The sequence below is a fragment of the Carcharodon carcharias genome, chromosome 6, assembly GCF_017639515.1.
Source record: "Carcharodon carcharias isolate sCarCar2 chromosome 6, sCarCar2.pri, whole genome shotgun sequence".
NCBI lineage: Eukaryota > Metazoa > Chordata > Chondrichthyes > Lamniformes > Lamnidae > Carcharodon > Carcharodon carcharias.
Window position 1 is genome coordinate 169,083,638 of NC_054472.1, and position 22,209 is coordinate 169,105,846.

Sequence of the window (22,209 nt, forward strand, 5' to 3'; positions counted from 1 at the left end):
CCCTCGACATCACAAAAAAAACAGAGTATCTGGGCATTACCACATTGCTGTTTGTGGAGGCTTGCTGTGTGCAAATTGGGTGCCGCATTTTCCATGGCCAGAATTTTTCACTCGTCAGGCGGGCTCAGCGGGAGTGGGCGGGGGTGGTCGGGAAGCTGACCGCCGCCCGCGATCGGCTCCAATCTGCGATTTCACGCGGGCAGGCCAATTAAGGCCTGTCCTGCGTGGATCGCGAGCAGGAGCACCGAGTTGCCTCAGGGAGATTGAAAAGCGCTGTTTAAAAAAATTAAGAACAACAGTAAAAAATTTAATGAAACATGTCCCCGCATGTGACTGTGTCACATGAGATGGGACATGTTTTAAAATTCAAAATAAAGTCCTTATATAATTAGCATTAGCTTTAGGAAACCTCATCATCCCGCTTGTGGATGAGGTTTTCTAAAAAATGTAAAGGCCGCTTGGCCTTTTCACTTGCCCACCAACCGTTAGATTGGACGGGCAGAGTAAATTTCAAGTTAATTACCTTGTTAATGGCCTTAATAGGCCTTTCAATTATCAGCGGCTGCGCAGCCGGCTCTGGTGCGCGCCCGCTGAATGAAATGTCGCGCCAGTGCGCGATGACATCGGGACGCACGCCCAATGTCATCGTGCGTCATATTATGTTAGGGCGTGTTGGGCGTGCACCCACACGCTGAAGTTGAAATTCTGGCCCATGTTCCAACTGAAGCATGTTCTGCTTCATCAGAACTAAAATGGCTGTAAAGGGCTTTGGGAATGCCCTGAGGTTTTGAAAGTCTCGCAAGTCATGGATATCAACGCATGTCTTTCCTTTGTTTAATATTCTCCCTTTTCCTCCTGAAGATCCTGAGTTGTGCTGGGTTACCTATAGTTATCAGATTTTGCATCATGACAAGGACTTCAGTTGTGAATTGGCACTGTGAGTGCTGTTAAATTATTCCATCGGGAATTTCGTGGTGTGACCCTGTCCTCACTGTTATCTGGATAAACTCACTTTCCAGCAAGGAAGAATCGCTGGATTGTGATTGCTTTTTTGATTGCCTTTTATTCCCCTTTCCCTGTCTCCTGTGGTACTAAATTTTAAGAGTCCGTAACCATCTGTCACTAAACACAATCACACTTTGGTCTCTCTTTGTCATACTGTAACTTACCTTCTAAGAAAGTTCGTTTAGACAGAATTTCCTCTAATATTCCAGATAACATGAGGCAGGCAGGGTGAAAGCAGCAACTGTATCTTATGGCTCCATATTCCCTGTTACAATCAGATTTGTGCTATCTTTAATGCTGAAGTCAAGTGACAGATTTTCCAGTTTGACTTTGATCCCATTGCTATGATGTGGAAATAAAAGTGCAAAATAATTGTAGCTGAAAGGAGCAAATGTAGTCCCATTTGCTTGTTTGATCTTGATTTATATTAGTGACTCTGCCATGTGGAAAGGTCAACAGTACTGAACAGACAACTTGTCCGTCAACAGATACACAGTAATCAACTCAGATAAAATGATCAGTAATACTATTTTAATGACATACAAAGCATCTTTTTTCAACAGTTTAGTAACAATGGACTCAAAGGGGAGAATTTTCTACCCGTCAGGCAGGACGGTCGGGAGTGGTTGTGGGCGGAGCCGATCGCCACCCACGATCGGCTGCGCGCCGCCATTTTATGTGGGCCAGCTAATTAAGGCCTACCCAGCATGATGCGCACCCAGAAGTGCTCAGCGCTACCTGTGCGGCGGAGGGAAGAGGCAGAGTCGGGGCCTGCACGCGAAAGAGCGCAGAAATCTCCCTGAGGCATGGAGCTGCCTCAGGGAGATTAATTTCATTATCAAAAATTGAAAAAAAAGAATAAATAAAATTATTCAGGCATGTCCCCTCATGTGACATTGTCACATGAACTGGGACATGTTTAAGAATTTTCTTGAAGCGTTTTATTGAATTAATAAACCCTTCATGAAACCTCATCCCGCCCGTGGATGAGGTTCCATGGAAAATGTGAAGGCCGCCTGGGATCTTCGCTTGCCCGCCAGCCTTAAGGTTGGATGGGCAGCCCTGACAATTACTTCAATTAGATTATTAACGGCCTTAACAGGCCTTTGACTGTTTGGTGGGCGTGCAGCCGATTCCAGTACGCGCCCACCGAACTAAAGATCAGAATGACACACGGTGACGTTGGGACGCATGCCCGATGTCACCGTGCGTCACTTTACACGTTGGCGAGTGGGGCCCTCCCCAGCACGCTGAACAGAAGACCCCCTGGCCATAGTATATTAAGAAATAAACTGGTATTTGCATTTTTAAGAACTAGATAACATATTGGGGGAGATGGTTGTGCTGTGGTAATGTCACTGGACTGACATAGGTTCAGATCCCACCATGGCAGCTGGTGGAATTTAAGTTTAATTAATTAAAAAATCTAGAATTGAAAGCTAGTCTGTAATTATGGCCAGAATTTTTCACCCATTGGGCGGGCGCGTCCGACTCGAACTAGCGCAAAATGGCGCACGATGATGTTGGGCGAGTGTCCCGACATCATTGTGCGATTGCGTGATATTTCGGTTGGCGGACGTGCGTGGGAGTTGGCAATGCGCCCACTGACAATTAACAGGCTTATTAAGACCATAAGAGATCTAATTGAATTAAATTTTTCACTGCCTGTCCAACCTTATGGGTTGGCGGGCAGGCGAAAAGGCCAAGCGGCCTTTGGAATTTTTAGGAAACCTCATCCACAATTGGGATAAGGTTTCTAACAGCAATTAAAAATTAAATAAAAATGTTAACATTTCACTCATACCATGTCTGTCACACGAGCAGGGACATATTTTTTAACATTTCAAAATTCTTTATTTTTAATTTTCAAATATCTTCATCTTCCTGAGGTAGCTCTGTGCGTCGGGAGCTGTTCCAGCGCGCTCCCCCGGGGGCATGTGTGACATTCCGCGCCTGCCCTCCTCCTCCCCACACAGGCAGCACTGAGCGCTGCCACCCGTGTTTCACGCTGGGTGGGACTTACTTGGCCCGCCAGTGTGGAATCGTAGTTGTGGCCAGATCGTGGACTCCCTGACCACTCCCGCTCGTCCCCGCCGAGCCTGCAAACCGAGGGCAAAATTCTGCCCTGTGAAACTATCACTGAGTGTCACAAAAACCCATCTGGTTTGCTAATCCCCTTTGGGGAAGGAAATCTGCCATTATCTCCCAGCCTGGCCTACCTGTTACTCCAGACCCACAGTAATGTTGTTGGCACTTAGCTGCTGTCAAGGGCAATTAGGATCATATTGCTGTCTTTGCCAGCAATGCCCACATCCCACAAATGAATGAAAAATGAGTTGATAAGCCTTGGGGAGAATTACCCTCCCCCACCAACCCCCCAAACACTGGCGGGGAGGGTTGTGCGGGTGCAGGCACGCCGATCGGGTCCATGCCGCCATTTTATGTGGGCGGGCCAATTAAGGCCTGCCCAGTGTGACGTGCACCCGGAAGTGCTGAGCGCTCTCTGTGCGGGCTGGGGGGGGGGGAGGGGGATGCGGATGTGGCGGGGGGGATTCCCTGAGTGGGGCTTGTGCCCTTTCGCGTGCAGCCCAGAAATCTCCCTGAATTGGTTTAAGTTTTCAAAAGCTAAATAAAGAAAAGAAAACAATTTAATTACATGTCCCCTCATGCGACAGTGTCACATAAGCTGGGACATGTCAATGAATTTTTTAAAAAAATTTTATTCAATTTATAAACCCTTCATGAAACCTCATCCCGCCCGTGAATGAGGTTCCATGAAAAATGCGAAGGCCACCTGGGCTCTTTGCCTGCCCACCGACCTTAAGTTTGGGCGGGCAGCTCAGTTTATTGGTTTACTTAGTTTTTAAATGGCCTAAATAGGCCTTTGACAGTGCAGCGGGAACGGAGCCGATTCGACCGCATGCCCGATGAGCTGAAAATCTAAATGACACGCAGTGACCTCGGGGCGCACGCCCAACATCGCCCCACATCATTTTGTGCCTCGGCAAGTGGGCCCTGGCCCCCCGCCCCCGCTTGCCGAGCCTAAAATTCTGGACCTTGCCTTTGTTGAGGGAGAGACAGGGGGTCTCTATAGTTTAAACAACAGTACGGTACTAAGAGTTAGCTTTCTCTTGACCATTTTGCATTACAAAACTTCAAGAAGAAATAGTTCTCTAATTTTCTGGCACTATTTGCATTGGGGCACAACTTGGCTGTTTGTGAATTTTCAATGATGTCTCCCATTTCTGGCCCCTGGCTTGTCATGACCAGCTGGCCAAGAGATTTTACAGGCTAGCTGAATGAAAACAACACAGTTGACCCACAGGAGAGAGCTGAGCACTCAGCTCTCTCACAGCCACAATAAACAGTGGCATGAACCTCCACTAGCAGGCTTTTGCATTATTCATTGCTTCTACTGCCATGCATTGGTTCAAGAATACAGCTCACCACCACCTTCTCAAGGGCAAATAGGGATGGGCAATAAATGCTGGCCTAACCAGTGATGCCCACATTCCATAAATGAATTTAAATAAGCAATTGAATTCCAGTTTAGGTGGTTCTCTCTCCTGTCCTCACAATTTAATTTTGCACTGCTGTGAAGGGGGGAAGACAAAGTAAATCAAGTGGTAATGGTCAGGTAATGTCACAACTTGGTTTTTAAGGACCAGTAGATTTTGAAAGATAGGGAAGATTGAGATTGGGAACTTGTTGTTTAGCGAGTCAATAGTATAAGTGACATGCTATCGCTGTGAGGTGTAGTGCATTTCTGCTCCTGATCCTGTCATTGAGTGATGACTAGAACTATTGGAAGCTTGGTAAGTACATTAGGTAGAAAGGAATGAAGGGCTAATCTGATAGGATTAGATGAAATGGGTTGGGAGGAGGCTAATAAGGATCTAGTACCAGCCTGTTGGGCTGAATGGCCTGCTCCTCAGCTGTAAATGCTATGCAACTTCTCATTCCTGACTATTGTCATGGAATCCCAAAAAAAGCCTTCAAATTACACAGTGCACAGATTAGCATATGAATGTTGAAATTCCTCTGGTTGCAATTTAACTGGAGCATTAACCAGGTTCTCCCATTAAATATGAGTGAAAGAATTCCATACTGCTGCTGTAAGCATCTGTGTGCCAAAATTCAAAGTATAATTTCATGCTCATGGAGTTTTGAAACATTTATCTCTCCATTCTTCTATGCCCCATGTAGCATGTCATGGTGCAGAGTACCTAGATTTTATTTTTATCTTTTTAATGGATACCTTCCTTTCCTGAAGACATTGAGTCATATGGAGACAAGAGATGCCTTCCTAGGCTTCACTCTGGCCCTTAGGCTTCAAGTGGGAGTTGAGACAGTTGGAGCTAACTGAGCAGACTATCTGACTGCAATGATCCTCTCTCAACTTGTTCTACGAGGTCATTGGATCACAATCAGGAGAGGAAACCAGGATTGATGTTTATTAACTCCCTCGCCTGGAGATACAGATACCAATTTAATGCTCTTACTATTGCCCTGACTGAAGTCATTGTTCTATTTTTAAATCACTAGAAATCAAAAGGAGACATGACTGGCCAGCATGTCAGACCACGAGTGCTAAATCTGTCAAGGACTGTAGACTGAATGTGTTCATTTGTTGGCCATTAGGGCAGGGTTGTCAATGTGAATAGGATACTTCAAAGGTGTGATGGAGAGAGGGGAGAAGGGGGCTGGTGTGTTAAAACTTGCAGCTGCCCATGTGCCTTAAAAAACTGCGCAGATACCCATTTCCTCACCAGCAAAGCATTCTTAAATTCTACTGTCTGCATTCTCAAGGCATGAGTTTGAAGGAGTTGCATTTCCAAGCCTATGACACGCCTGCATTCTCATGTCATCTCTTCACAACACAAAAACATAAAGTGGTGATTTTTCTTGATGATCTGGCCGTCATGAAATATAATATTTATATGGTGATGTGGGTCACTTGTGAACAGACTGACACCCTGGGGATAATTTTAACTCTGGGTGATGCTGTAAAATGGGATATTTTGAATGGGCTGTCCTTATATATTACAGTTGCATTTTGTCTTATTGGAGTCAAATATACATGTTGTGATTTACTGATGGTTTGTTGGCCTGGCTAAGGATACTATGAAAGAGTTTGGACGCTCAGTTGGGAGTTGAGGGTGGGACTTTGCCATCTATATGTGCATCAGAACGACTGTCAAAACAAATAAAAGATTTGGATGACTAGGGCTATATCTCCTTATGCCAAGAAACTGTGTTGATGGATATACTTTAATGTCCAAATTTAAATATTTTTCTGACTGACCCCACTGCACTTTTCATCTTCTGCCAAAAAATGGCAGGAAAGTTCGTGCACAACCAAAGGGAACAGGATTTTTCCCACAACTTGAGGGATCTTTTTAATACATCATATATATAAAACATGTAGTAACACTGCAGCTCTCCCAGTTGGCACTGCTAACTTCTTACTGGCTCGTAGATGGACTAGGGTGGGGTGACTACAAAATAAGTCAATATTTGCACTGTCACTCACTTTGCTTTGTTTGTGCTAACCTCTAGCACAAAATTTAGGAAAAAATCATGTCACTGATTCTTCTCGGGATTTAGTTCCATGGACACCTGACCTCCAATAGCCAACTGGCTATTCCATATTTGTGAGCAAGAACCAGAAAGGTCTGCAGACTATTTGACAATGATATGGAGGAGGGGTGGAAAAGGCAAGATGTCACTGCTGATGGCAATTTTACCCTCGCTTTAGTTCACTACATGTGAATTTCACAGCAGGTGTCAGTGTTTAGCGGTGAGGAGTCACTGGTTATCAAGGTTGTATGGTTAGGGGTGAGGAGTCAATTGTTAGCCGTGAGGTGTCTCTAGTTATCAAGGCTGTTTGGTTAGTGGTTAGAGGAATGGGACTGAAGCCAACTGTTGTAACTCCCGTAAGGATTGCCACATACTCAAGATGGAACCTGGGCTGTTATTATCTGTACAGTTGGTACTTGCGGTGCATGTATCAACATTGTGAACAGTGCAGACAGGAGGGAAAAAAAACTCAGGATAAACAACAAGGAATTTACATTAAAGGAATTTACAACAGATTTCAGAGCTCTTCAGAATATGTTGCCTTTTTAATATTTTCTGAGCTCTACAATCAAATGACTTGCTGTAGAAACTGATTCATTCCAGGTAGCTCAGAGTATCTCCTAAGGTTGGGAAATCATGATCCTATTGATCAGGAGTGCTTCAATGATTTATAATAAAAGGGATCCCAGGGACCTTGTTGATTCCGTTGTGACAGTTGGTTTCTCGACTGCAATGAACAACTGGTGGGAATGTTTCTATTTATAACAGTGATTCCACAAAAAAGATGCTTCAACCTGCAGAACCTGCTGGGCACTTAGGCTGTCAGAAATCAGGAAACCTGAGATGGGGGAAAGAGAGGACAGGGTTAGACTGTGGGTGTGAAATTAAGCACTGTAACATTGCTGGAGGCGGTGCTGGGCTATCTGGACATCCTCTGATTGGAGTGCACAGTGTCTCTGTTGGGAAGGTCACGTGTGTGGGCGTTTTGTACGTGCGCCAGAATCTTCCTAACTGGCCACATCAGCTGATTTGGTGCATCTCGCAGGTCCATTCAAGATCTTCACTTGTCATTTACTAACAAACATTCGCATAGTTCAAGAGGGTCCCGCAGTTAGAGTTATTTAAAGGCCCATGCACCAGCTTGGATGCCAGGTGATTTAAATTAAGTTGCGCGATTGCAAAGTTTCCGGACATACTGTGGAGTATCTGGATGTTAGATGTGACTCCTGATGCCAGAGACTGGAGATGGGGGTATGGTGCATTGAGCAGTGTGAAAAATTGGTGTTGTGGTTTGAACAAGGTCCTTTGAAGATGCATTCACTAACCTTAACCACCCATGTGAGATCACTAGATTTCGTGCAGCCTTTCTGCCAGGCTCTCAGGCTCTCTCCTTGCATTGGCCAGGGAAGGGAATGCTCCCATTCCTGTAGAAAACCAGGTTTCCTTTCTCCTGCCTACCTTGATAACCAAGGCCTCCAACACTGCATCCATGAACTTAGGAGCCCTCTCTTTCTCTACTCCATCTGCACAGCTCCTATACATAACCAGTATACAGGCAGCCGGCAGCATCTCCCTTCCACTGGGTGCAGCTCCCCTTTCAGAGAAGCAGGCTGACTGCTTAATGTGCTGTCAGGATCAACCAGTTAGTCCCCTAGCGAGTGCTCAGGCAGCCAGAAGTGCAGGCCCCATTCGGACCGTTGCTACAAGCAGGTAAATGAAATGGCAACATCAAGTTTGTGTGCTGCCTACCTCCATGGCAGTGTGTGTGTGCGCGTGCATGTGTGTTTGTGCTTGTGTGCGTGTATGTGTGTGTGTGTTTGTGCGTGTGTGTGCGCATGCGTGTATGTGTGTGTGTGTGTTTGTGCCTGTGTGCGTGTATGTGTGTGCATGTGTGTTTGTGCCTGTGTGTTTGTTGGGTGTGAGCTGGGAAGAAGTGCGGTGGTAGCCACTTGGGCTGTAAGGTGTGGAGGCGGGTTGTTTAAATGGCCCCCCTAGGTGCTGTGGGTCTATGTCCCATTGAAAAGAAAGGCCTTCCAGCCCTTACCTTTCATACCCGCTTCACCTTCCAAAACACTCCCATGCCTCATTTATACCATCACATGCCTCCACCCACCTTCTATGTCCCCTCATGCCCTGGATGCCAATCTATGCCCTTCCACCCACCCCCTATGTCCTTTCATGCACCCTAGCCAATCTCTGCCCTTCCATTCACCTCCTACGCCCCTTCATGCCCTGAATGCCAAGCTCTGCCCTTCTGCCCATCCCCTATGTCCCCTCATGCCCAGAATGCCAAGCTCTGCCCTTCCACCTACCCCCTATGTCCCGTCATGCCCCCATGCCAATCTCTGGCAATGCCATGCCCTTGTCCCACTGTGCACTTTTAGAACCAATGAACACCACAGTATATAGTGAGATGTGTTAAAAAAAGTTTTGAAAAAGCGTTGTCCAATGATCACTTTCTCCTATGAAAAAAAGTCTGAATGGCAAGCTAATAAAGGTGTCAATTTTCAAGGCCCTTTGAAGTTTCAAAAACCACAAACAACAAACACTTGAAACCATTTGACTTATGTCAACAAACTTGACGTGGGGGCTTGAGGGGCCATAGGGAGTAGGTGGAAGGGCAGAATTTGGCATAGGTGATATGAGGGGCCTGAGGGGGTAGTTTGGTCGGGGGTGTAACTTGGTGTAACGTGAGAGGGACATTTTGAACTTACCTTATTAAAGGTCCCCACATGCTGACTAGGTTTCACGGCTCCTCTAAGGGGCTATGAACCATGACTCCTTAAAATCCTGGACTGACTCCATGAAAATTACAGATGTATAGGACATGCCTATTTCCGCAATGGAGCTGGTCAGGTTGGGAGTACCGGATCCGGGCTTCTGACGGGAAACAGCCTGCACTCTTTAAAGTCACCCCGAAAATTAGACAGACCCGGGAATGGTGTTGGGAATCCCGGAACTGGGCCTGTCCGCCATTTTTAAAGGACTCCTGAATCAACCCGACTCGATGAAAATCCAGGCCCAGGTGTTCCCTCACACAACCTATGGCATGTGCCAATCGTATTTCAATAGGGGTCAGGGTGGTGGGGCGGGATGGGGTTTATTCTATTCAGGTGTTGGGCATTAACTGGGAATGGTGCAGTTTGAAAGCATGGTTGTTGGACTGGAGTTGTATGATATGTAATGCATGTCTCTGTAAATAAATATTTATAAGTGTAAAGAGTAGGCCCCAGCTCCACCCTTCACCACTTGGCTATCTGAGTTGTGACAGCATGTGCTGCTGTGGGGTTTCATGGGTTTTGCTGTAGCTGCCTACCTCACAGTTTATCTCAGTTCACACTCTGTTTTTCATTACTATGAAGAATCAATCAACGACTTTTAATCCCAAATTGTTCTATGAAGCTTTAATCTAACCCTGTGCTGTCTATGTCCATCTCCCCCAATGATGTACCACTCAATGAGCACTTCAGTAAAACAATTACCCATGTCAGTGCATTAACACAAGACGTTGAGTGATCTTTTTTGTCACAGTCACTTTGATGGGTATATAAATGGCAGCCTCAGCTGTTGTCATCCAAAATTATAAATACCTCAGCGAGACATTTCGGTCAGTACATACGAGGTTACTTCTGGAAGGAGCAGAACTGAAAGGGTGCCACATTTTGATAGATTTGAAAGAGGCAAGTATCTCTTTTCCAGAAATAAAATTGTTTTCACATTCTTCTGATGCACAATTTCTCTCTTCCTCCAACCTAGTTTCTTGCCTCTTGACATCTTTGCTTTGGGCTTGGAGGCTTAATTAACAGAGCGGGAACTTTATTATAATGCTGCTGCTGCTCTTAGTGACCCTCCAAACTGGGCACCTCTCCACTGATTAAAGGTTGGTCAGGTGGCTGCTTCAAGGACTTCTGCTTTGAGCTGGTTGCAGGATTCATGAGGAGAGTGATTTTTCTTTTTTTTTGGTTTGATTGTTCTCTGCCCAAGGGAGCACTTTTACAATTCCCCAGAAGAGACTGAGAACTCGCCATGGGGGGAATTGTGGAACTAAGAAAAAGAGGTAAGCAATTTCTTCGTGCGAATTGAAAAAGGACGTCTTGTGCCCTGCTAATCCAGGAATCAGATATAGATGTGACTGTTTGCATTTTGACCCTGTGGGCGGGCACCAGCTGTGCGATATTCTCTGTAGTGCTGTATGCAGTCAAAGCTTCCAGTTAAAAGACCCGTTTATTCTCCGCAGGAAGCTACATTTCAGAAGGATGAGCTCATCTGTTTCACGAGAGCTGCAGTGTCCGCAGGTATTTGGCCGGTCCATATCTCAGGAATCTGTGGAGAGCTCCTCGATGGAGGACTTTTGGAGTGAAGTGAGGAGCATTAAGGAGAGCAGTCAGAATGGACAAGAGGAACAGAACCTAGTGGAAGCCAAGACACCTGATGGTGAGTGATAGTGAGCCTCCTAGTGATCAGTGAGATGTGACATTTAACCCATCAGCAAAAAAAGGCCCTGATAATTTATAAAGCGAAGCTTCTTTGTACACCAATTAAGTGGCCGTTATGTAACTGCAACTAGCATTGGAAGACAAAGGGTACATGTTGACATATAGATAGAAAGCTGTTACAATAGTAAAAAGCCAAGTCCCATTAACACAGAATCGCTGAAAGAAGACATTTTGTCAAAGCTTTTCATTTTGCACTCATCAGGACAATCGCAAGAATACCAATGTCAGGGGAAGTAACAACTAAACACTGTATACTCTTCTCATCCAGTCAAATGCCGAAAAGCTTTGACAAATTGTCTTTTTTCAGCAATACTCAAGTTCTGTACCACCAAACAACTATTTAACATAGCATCATTAACATGGAGCAAAGTCTGAGCAACTCATTGGGATGAGCTATGTATCACATTACTCCTGTACATTCTGTTTTATTATTAATGTATAAAACAGGGATTACTAAGTTGAGGAGCAGCAGGTACTTATGACTATTGCATATTTTAAAATGTGGTTATATTGCAGCATGTGGCTACTATTATCTTGAAGCGGTGTTTGGTACTTCCAGGTTGATTACTTTAAGTTCATTTGCATTTGTTTCTGTCACATTCTTTAACTATAATGGAGGGAATTATTAATGACTGGGACTAACTCATTGGCTACAATGTCATTTTGATTTGAAAGTTTGTGTTCTTCCATTCTGTCCTGAATTGTATATATTCTGCACCCTTGTAAAATGTGGCATAAATATGCTTGTGCATCACTGCAAAGATTTTAGAATTCTGCTTTCTCGGGAGCTCATTGCACGAACATTGTATGACCTTCATGCTATGGTAATGCAGGTCATAAAGGTACCAATTTCAACTTGTCTTCGGTGCTGAGTTTACTAATCTCAAACTCGCCAAAACTTAAGGGGAAACTAGATAAGTTCATGAAGAAGAAAGGAAATAATGTTGGGGTTAGATGAAGTAGGATGGAAGAAGGCTCATGTGGGTCTGAGTGTCTTGTTTCTGTACTGTACACTCGATGTAATGGTAGGGGCTGTACAATTGGCCCAAGTAGCAATTGCATTGCCTGGTTGCCATTCATTGACTTCTGATGGAAGCTGTGTGTATGTGGGTGCCAGGTAAGTCTTTCATGATGGTTGAAAATGCTGCTGGTTTATTGCTGTTTAGGGTCACATGTAAAGAAGGACTGCTTGAACTAGGCAATGTAGGGCTATCAGCATCTGTAGTGGTGTACCCTAGCCTCTTCAGAAGGGAATTCTATCCAATGATTAGTCTTATGTTATTGCTGAATGATGTACAGTAAACAAAGCTGAGGTTTAAACATTAGCCAATGCTCTATCTAGAATGGACCAACCTACATAATCGTCTGTAGGTGGAACTCAGTGCTTTGGAAGAGGGCGTTGTCCAATACAAGAATCAATGAAGAGCCTGTGTGAGTTCAATGGGCTTGTTTGGGTTCAATGGGCTTGTTTGGTTGTGCCAGTTCAGTTATATTATCTTGAACTGGAGCAATTACAAGTTGTTAGCATCAGTCACACAGGGCAAGTGGGGGCATTCATGAGAACCATTGAAGTATCGAGGAAAGCAGAGATCTAGAAACTGATTGTGAGGTAGTGTTTCCCCAGAAACAAACTGATCTTCCAGTTCCTTTACTAGAGCTTATTTACTTAATATGTACTTCACTTCCCCACATCCACCCATCTGAAGACCCTGATTCATGTTGGACTCCCCCAGAACCATTACCCAAGTTCTCATTGTGAATCTAGGAAATGAATGAATAGCCGTTTACTTGCTAATCATGAAAGGACATCAGAGCCAAGGTTAATCCTTCCCTCCTCAGCTGATGTCTACATGCACACTCACTCACAATACATACATTCAACAAGATCTTCGCTGATCTGATTGTGGCTGCAACTCCACATTCCTGCCTACCCCTGATAACCTTTGACTCCCTTATTGGTCAAGAATCTATCTACCTCTGCTCTAAAAATATTCAATGACCCTGCCTCCACCGCTCTCTGGGGAAGAAGGTTCCAAAGACCCATGACCCTCTGAGAGAAAACAATTCTCCCCACTTCTGTCTTAAATTGGAGACCCCTTTTTAAACTGGGTCCCCTAGTTCTAGTCTTTCCCATAAGAGGAAACATTCTTTCAGCATACACCCTGTCAAGTCCCATCAGGACCTTATGTATTTCAATAAGATTGCCTCTCATTCTTCTAAACTTCAATGGATACAGGCCCAGCCTGTCCAACCTTTCCTGATAAAATAACCCTCCCATCCCAGGTATCAATGACAAATGTCACATGGGTACATTGCATTCCTCACATAGAACAATTTAATGTTTTGCAGTAAGAGAGGAAGCAAGCGATAGTAAAAAATGAAGGCAGGGTGGAATGAAAACACATTGAAGAAATAGGTTCTGAAGAATGAAGACTGAGTGGTATGGCTTAGAGATATGGGAGACAACTCCAAAGAGTGACTGAAGGATTGAATTCCTGTGACATAATTTGAACAGTTAGTAATACAGAGCTGGGGGATAAATGATTGATGTTAAGATCCCAGCTGCTGTTAATACTGAACAAGTCAGATTCCAGAGTGAAACCTGGCTTGACAGATCCTAATTTTTTTTTTGGAAACTGTGGAGGAAAGTTACTGAACAAATACACAGGAGCCTGCTGATGCTTTTTTTTAAATACAAAGAATAATATTAATATTATTAAACAAGAAAAGTGAAATATCTTACACCAGACAAAAATGTTGGAAAAGATCTCAATACAAACACAAGAAGACACTTCAAATTTCCACAATTCCTTTACCCCAGCAATATCTTTACAGAAACATAAACTAGTGAAGAGTTACCACTAGTTTCACACAAAGTCTTCTCACTTGGGACTGGCACCTTTGCAAACAGTTTCTTACCATGAAGTCCTAAGTATTCACTTGATGCTTCTTACTTAACTCATGTCTCTCCCTGGAACACCAAAAACTGCACTCTAAACTCACTGTTTCTTCAACGGCAGAGCAAACAAATGAGTTCTCTAAATTCAGTCTTCCAGTAGCTCTTCTGCTAAACTGATCACTTTAATGAGACCCATAACTGATTATTCAGTTAACTATTCTCCCATGAGCCTTGCAGTCTTTCTTCTCAAAAAGCTTCAAATTCCTGTCTTCTTTCTCTGAATCACACAGTGAACACTCACTCTCTACTCCTGTCTTTTCCGTGTCTGTGTCCCTGGATCACTGTCTGCAGGCAACAGTAAAGCATTTCTACTTGGTGATATTTTTTGCTGAATCACTGATCGTTCAATCCCTTTTAACCCATCTCTTTAACTTCAGGTTACAACTGAGGTTGTACAACCTCTTAAAATGTACATATACAAACAAACCCCCAAAAGACCTCACCTTTTAGTTACAAGTCTATCCGGACACCCAGGCACCAAGGCTCATGAACAAAATTTAAATGAAACTGAAACCATTTTTACCTTTCTTAGCACACAAATACATATATCAATTCAACTTTAAATTATACATTGTTCATAATACTAGTCACTGATGGGGGACTGGAAGGCAGTGGATCTTTGCAGGGATGGGTTTACTGGTATGTGGAACTTAATGCATGAGAGCACTCTGGCCACAGAGTTTGAGATTAGTTGAGGCTTGTGAGGTTGAAGCCAGTGCATTTGAAAAATTAATGCTTTGGATGATGAAGGCATGGATTAGCTTCAGTAGATGGTTGGGTGCATCGTCCCATTCCCCAATTTACAGATACGAGGTTATCTGTATAGGTCCCTCACCCCATCCCAATCTGATATCAGCTAAATCAGCAGAGACTGGGGATTGGACACTGCACCTTCTTGCTCTCTCTGAATCAGGTCACAGATTGCATAGCCTTTAAAAACTGAAACATTGAAGGAGCCCTTGTTAAAATATGAAGCCATTCGCAGTTTTGGGGATTGTTGACATGCCTCCTATAGTTGAGATAATGTCCAAATGTCATCGATTGGATTTATTGGCCAATTATGACTTCTTTTGCCTGGCATTAACTGGATGGTGTAAAAACAGAAAATGCTGGAAAAACTCAGTGGGTCTGGCCTTTTATCTTGTTCCACCTGCTCCATCCCTCTTAATCCATCACATTTCTGCTTCTTTTTAACTCTGAAGAAGTGGACTCAAAACATTACCTCTGTTAACTATGTTTCTCTCTCCACTGATGCTGCCAGTCCTGCTGAGTTTTTCCAGCATTTTCTGTTTTTATTTCAGATTTCCAGCATCCACAGTATCTTGCTTTTATTATATATTAACTGGGCGGTAATGTCCTCAGAATTGGGTTGCTGGGGCTACCTGAACTCAGGCCATATGGCCAACTCCATTTGGAAAGGGTCTTTCCACTGGTGTCCAAAGCCCCTGCCTGTTTTATCGAGTCAAGAGGCCCCTTTTAAATATGGAAATAAGTCTCACTTATATGTGCTACATTAGGTTGGAACTGGTTAGTGCCAGCACAGCGCAGCCTCTGTACAGTTCCAGAAGCAAGAGAACCAAAGAGGTCCACTAAAAAGTGTTGTATTCCTTTAGTGATCTGCAGAGGAGTAAGCAGTAGCTCCTCTGGGGCCCAGAACAATTATCTGGGTCGCTGCTGTTCTGGGACCCCCACCCTTCATAGTTGCAGCCCTACTCCACAACCTGCCTTGCTGCCGATTGCCCTGGTTCATTCTTGAGGCTTCAATACAACAATGCACAGTGGACAAGGTAGCATAGTGATTAAATTAAGACTAGTAATCCTGGTGACATGCGTTCACTTCCCATCATGGCAGCTCAGGAAATTAAATTCAATTAATTTAATACACCTGGCATAATATATCAGTAATAGTGACTGTAAAACTACCTGGAAAAACAAAGAACAAAGAAAAGTACAGCATGGGAATAGGCCCTTCGGTCCTCCAAGCCTGTGCCAATCATATTGCCCATCAACTAAAACATTTTGCACTTCCGATGTCTGTATCCCTCTATTCCCATCCTATGTATTTGTCAAGCTGCCTCTTAAACACCGCTATCGTACCTGCTTCCACCACCTCCTCTGGCAGCGAATTCCAGACACTCACTACCCTCTGCGTAAAAAACTTGCCCCGCACATCTCCTCTCATTTCTTCTCTCACCTTAAATCTCCTCTCATTTCTTCTCTCACCTTAAATCTATGTCCCCTAGTAATTGACCCTTCTACCCTGGGAAAAATCTTCTGACTATCTACTCTGTCCATGCCACTCATAATTTTGTAAACTTCTATCAAGTCGCCCCTCAATCTCCATCACTCTAGTGAGAACAATTCAAGTTTCTCCAATCTCTCCTCATAGCTAAACAATCCGAGTTTCTCCAACCTCTCCTTAAATCTCAGCAGGTCTGACAGCATCTGTGGAGAGAAAGACAGAGTTAACATTTCGAGTCCGTATGACTCTTCTTCAGAACTGCCATGTAGTAAAACTACCTAGTTGTCAGTAAAAACCCTTCTGATTCACTAATGTCCTTGAGGAAACAAAATCTGCCATCCTTACCAAGTCTGGCCAGTATGTGACTCCAGACCCTCAGCAATGTGGTTTACTCTTTACTTTCCTCTGAAATGGCCAAGTATGCCACATGATTATATTAAAGGAAACGGCTTGCCACCACCTTCGCAAGGGTAGATAGGGATGGACGATAAATGCTGCCCTTGCCAGTGACTTCCACATCCTGTGAATGAATAATACAATTGCCTGTTTGGTGAACCAAACTTGCAAAATTTAAATGAGGCTGGGTCTCAAAATTGTGGTGAGCCTCTTCACTGCTAGAACAGACAGGCCACCGCCACTGGCCAATCACTGGAATGTCACAATAGTCCCCCTCTTCGTTTAAATGAATCATAAAATTTAGCCATAGGATATATTCCCCATCCTTACTCCAATAGTAATGTTCCTTGGCAAGAGATTTTGTCAATAGAGTTCTGAATTCCATCCTCCAGCAAAGGATAGCCTGTGTTTACTCTCCCAACTGCCTTGAAAATCTGATAGTTTCAATAAAGAGGGGTGGAAAGAGGCTTTGTGGAGCATAAGCATTGGCTACTATATCTCCCACATTACAACAGTGGCATACTTTAAGAACTAATTTGTTATAGACCAGCTGGTCAAAATGGCCTATTTCTGTGATGTACATTCTTTGACAGCACTTTCAAAACCCACGACCTCTACCACCTAGAAGGATAAAGACAACAGATGCATGGGAACACCATCACCTGCAAGTACCCCTCCAAGCCACACACCATCCTGACCTGGAAATATGTGGCCATTCCTTCACTGTGGCTGGGTCAAAATCCTTCCTAACAGCACTGGGGTGTGCCTACACCACATGGGTTTCAAGAAGCCAGCTCACCACCACCTTCTGAAGGGAAGTTAGGTATGGGCAATAAATGCTAGTCCAGCCAGTGAAACCCACATCCTGTGAAAAATTGTTTAAAATTGTGTAACTATACAGATAGTGACTAAATGCCTGCATATCCCTAAGGTTCTCTTTGATTCTATTTCTTTGCTCAACCTCCTGGTCAGATTGTTGGATTTTCTGCTTTAATAAATGTGACCTTGTGTTGCCTTTGCAGAGGGAGAAATGGAAGCGGAGTGGCTGCAGGAGGTAGGCCTGTCCACCCTTGTCTCGGGTTCCGCTGGAGAGGATGGGATGGCTCTGCTGTCCACACTGACCCGAGCTCAGGCTGCAGCCGTCCAGCGGCGACTAGACACTTACACCCAAACCACTCGGAGAAAGAACAAGCAGCCAGTCCGAGACGTTCGAGATGTGTTTGGTCTTACGGACTCTCCAGTGAGTAGAAAGAAAGACAATATTGCATTTGTATTTCATTTCTGACAACCTCAAAGCACTCTGCGTAACAAATTAGTTTTTAAAGTACGCCACTGTTGTAATGTGGGAGATATGGTAGCCAATTTGCACACAGCAAGCTCCTACAAACAGCAATGAACAGATAATCTGTGTTTAGAGAAGTGGGTTGAAGGATAAATATTGGGGTGGATATTGGGGATAACACCTCTGTTCTTCAATGCCGTGGAGTCTTTTACGTCCAACCTGAGGAGACAGATTGGGCCCAGGTTTCATGTTTCTAAAATATCGAACCTCTGTCAGTGCTGCGCTCCATTGCAGTGTCAGTCGATGTTCGGAGCTCAAAGGCAGGATTTAGGCCCTGATATTGGGCAGGAGCTGAGGTGGGAAGGCACGTAATTCTAACATCCTTCCCCCGAGCCATTTTCCCAGAAGCCGGATTGAGTCTGACTGCAGGTCCTGCGCCATCGGAAGCGCAGCAGCTGCCTGGTGGCAGATCGGGGTGGAGGGGGCAATGCTGCGGTTTGGCCTGCAGGCCCTCCCCACCTACCTTGTTACAGGTACAGCCGTAGGCTACCCTGTGAAAGGGGCACGCCTCCACAATGGTGGTCTGGCAGCTGTGGCCATCTTTTACTTCAAATATTTTAAAATTCTCTCTCCCTTACCTGCAAAGGCAGGCTGCAGCTCCTTTAGTGCTGAAGGGCCTCCTATATGTCCTCCAGCTTCGAGAGCGCGCCAGACAGCGAGTGTGCCCCCTGGCCATTATTTGGCCAATCCAGAAAAAATCGATGTCAAGTGACTACCCCCGACATGGTGCGGTGTTGGGACCCTGCACCTGACTCTGATGTCAAGTCTCCGAAAGTCTCTGGAGTGGGACTTGAACCCTCAACCATCTGCCTCAGAAGTGAGAGTGTCACTGACACCATGGCATTGTTATTGGAACATGTGCAGGTCAACTTGATGGTGAAGGGCTACACATTGTGAATAAATCGCGATGGCTGTCCAAGGCAGTAGGTTTCGTAGTGAATGAATGCAGCAGCGAAGGACTTAATCCTTCGCCCACCACATGTGTCTTTGTGTAACCAAGGCTGGCTAGCTGTAAAAATATTCTCATACTTCCCTAGTGACTTGGTTGGTTGAATGCAACACTCATCGAAGGTTGGGATCTGCTGCTGCCTGTGATACTAATAGAGGCATAGGTTTCAATCTTAACTGCCAAGAGTAGGTGGGCTTGGCTCATGTCATAGGCTAAAGTGCAAAAAACCTGAAAAAGGAATCCAATGTGACTGGGACCTGACCAGTTCTGGCTTTAGTGAAGGTGGGAGGATCGTGGGCAACCAATCCACTCGAGGGAAGCATTCAGTCATTTTGTAATGAGGCTCCCAGCTTTCATTTTAATGGTAATTCAACTTTACACCACAGGCTGCCTGCTGTCCCTGGCCTCTTGAAACCCAACAGGTACAAGGAGGTGAAAAGGACTAAATCCTTGAGGTAAATGTCTCTACAGCACTGCTTGTGGGCCAGGGGGAGCAGGAGTGTTTCCTCCATGCTGAACAAGCTACCCAGTAAATAACAGTCAGCACTAACCCCCTACCCACTCCCACCAACTCCTCCACTCCCCTGCACCCCCACAACCCCACCAATCGCTATGATCTGTCCGTTTGCCTCCACAGTTAAAAACTGCATGGAACTCATCTCCAGGCTCAAATCCAGACCATGAAGTATGAAAGTTATAGTGATTCTTTATAAAATATTGGTTAGACCTCAGCTAGGAGTACTAATTCTGGGCGTCAGACTTGGGAAGGATGTCCGGGCCTTAGAGAAGGTGCAGGAGAGAATTACTAAAATGGTATTGGGGATGAGGGACTTCAGTTATGTGGTGAGACTCAGTTCCCCTATTGAGTGGCTGGGATGGATAAAGGAAGATTTGATAAAGATGTTCCAAATTATGAATGGGCTAATAGAATTAATAAAGAGAAACAGTTTCCAGTGGCAGAAGGTTTGGTAACCAAAGGACACAGATTGAAGGCCATTGGCAAAAGAATAAAAGACAAGATGAGGAAACATTCCTTTACAGAGAGTTGTGATGATAGGGAATGCAGTGTCTGAAAGTGTGGTGGAAACAGATTCAATGGAAGCTTTCAATATTATTCAAGGAGCAAATATACAGGATTATAGGGAATGAGGAAGGGAGTGACATTAATTGACTAGCTCGATCAAAGAGCCGTAACAAGCACAATGGGCTGAATGGCCTTCTCCTGAACTGTATCAGATTCTCATGACTAATCCATGAGGTTTGATGAGTTTGCAGTAAGGGTGTGATCATGTTCTGTGAGCTTTTCCGCTGGGGAGTGAGGTTAAGTTGGTGTGGCATCTTGCCAGGATTCCTGAACAAAAACTTAGAGAACTGATGTGATTCGAAGACTGGAGGAATCCTCCACAAGGGAAGGATGACAGTTGAAGTTTTGTAACTGGAAACCTTACTGCGATGACTACATCAGACCCTTATTTTGTTTGCTTATCTTTAAATAATGCCTGGTAATAGTGTCATCCTGCTTGTGATAAAAAGCCAGTAAAGCATAATGGGTCAATCCAACAGTGCTCCAGATGTAAATTCATCTTAGGCAAAACAGGCTTCGATGGGAAAGAAAATTGGCAGAGGGTGAATCAGGCTGCAGATTCGCAATCCGTGAAAGGTTTTTCTTTCCCTTGTGCTGTTTATAAAAAGCTTGTGTTTATGGAAGGGGGAGGGGAGAGTGGGAGAGGGGAAGAAGGGAAAAAGAAAGAACTTGCATTTACGTAGCACCTTTCTTGGTCACTGGACATGCGAACGCATTTTCCAGCCAATGGAATAAGTTTAGAAGTATATTCCCCGGTGCAGAAAATAATGACATATGACAGATCCACTCAACCTGTTATGAGTTGATTGCATAATTCCTGATGCTGCCACAATCCAACAGCTGGAACATCAAATTGAAGAAAATTGTAAGTGTGGTTTTCATTTTAAATAAAATTCCTCATAACGTTGAAGTGCAGTGAAGGGACCAGGATCATGGGAAACAGCATTATTCCGGATGGCAGCCTTGATTAGGCTTCAGGAAGTGACCTGTCTGGGTCGTTCTGGCAGTACTTTCACACTGACATAGGGACACTGCCCTGGGAGCTCAATGCAATTTACAAAAGAAATGGAAACAAAGATGCAATAATTCTGAAATAAATTACTATTGAAAATGTTTTCAACAGTGTTCATAATCTCAATGCGTACGAGTTTGATATTTTTCTGTCCTTCCTAAGGTTCACTGGAGTGTAGCTGTTGAACCTGGGGATTTGTAGAACCCACTGATCCAACTATCATTATTATAATAATATCTTACAGCAAGCTCTCATAATCTTTGACCTAGAAGTTGGCTTGCTGTTTCTGTATCCCAGATTGCTTTGCTGCTGTACCCCATTTAGTGCCTTGACTCACCTTCCAAGGAATAAGTTGCTTCCTTTTTTCATCTCATCAAGATGGACCACCTCGCAATTTGCTTGCTTGAATTTCATTGGGCATATATTTGGCCACTCTGCAAGTTTGTTTATGTCTCCCTACATCATCTGCAAACTTTGACTCCAACCTTCCAATTGCCGAGTCTTAGTTGTTTATTAATATGGTGAATCTTGAAAAGTTCAAAACGATCAGCACCATCTTTCCAAGGAGACCAAGCACAAATTTCCTCAACATTTTCTGTTAACATACATTCCGAAAAGCCAGAATCATGATCACTTCTATTCTCGAGCAATGATGTTTTCTGTGTGGTGGTCACCTAATGAAAGCAAGGCTTGCATTTAGATAGTGTTGTGGCACATCAGTTGCTAAATGCTGAGTTGTTCAAATCCCAGAGGGAAGCTTGAAGCAACTCCCACAACTATTTTACAATGTGTATTTACTGCGGGATGTGTGTCTTGAATTAAATAGTAGTAAAATCACTGAGCCTTATAGGGTTTTTACAAAACTAAGTTAGAGTCATAGAGTTATACGGCACAGAAACAGGCCCTTAGGCCCATTGTATCCATGCCGGCCATCAAGCCCCTATCTAGTCTAATCCCATTTTCCAGGACTTGGCCCATAGCCCTGTATGCTATGGCATTTCAAGTGCTCATCTAAATACATAAATGTTGTGAGGGTTTCTGCCTTTACCACCCCCTCAGGCAGTGTGTTCCAGATTCCAACCACCCTCTGGGTGAAAACATTTTTCCTCAAATCCCCTTTAAACCTGCCCCTTACCTTAAATCT

At 44.3% G+C, this 22,209-nt stretch overlaps 1 protein-coding gene across 1 annotated transcript in view; it reads left to right on the plus strand.

The window, feature by feature from the left end:
* Nucleotides 1–22,209, plus strand: part of arhgap28 (Rho GTPase activating protein 28) — a 211,263-nt gene that overhangs the window by 120,235 nt on the left and 68,819 nt on the right. Inside the window, exons 3-4 of the mRNA XM_041189968.1 lie at nt 10,823–11,019; nt 17,701–17,918. Of these exons, the coding sequence (XP_041045902.1) occupies nt 10,842–11,019; nt 17,701–17,918 (396 nt within the window). The 5' untranslated portion in view covers nt 10,823–10,841. The remainder of the gene's footprint in view (nt 1–10,822; nt 11,020–17,700; nt 17,919–22,209) is intronic.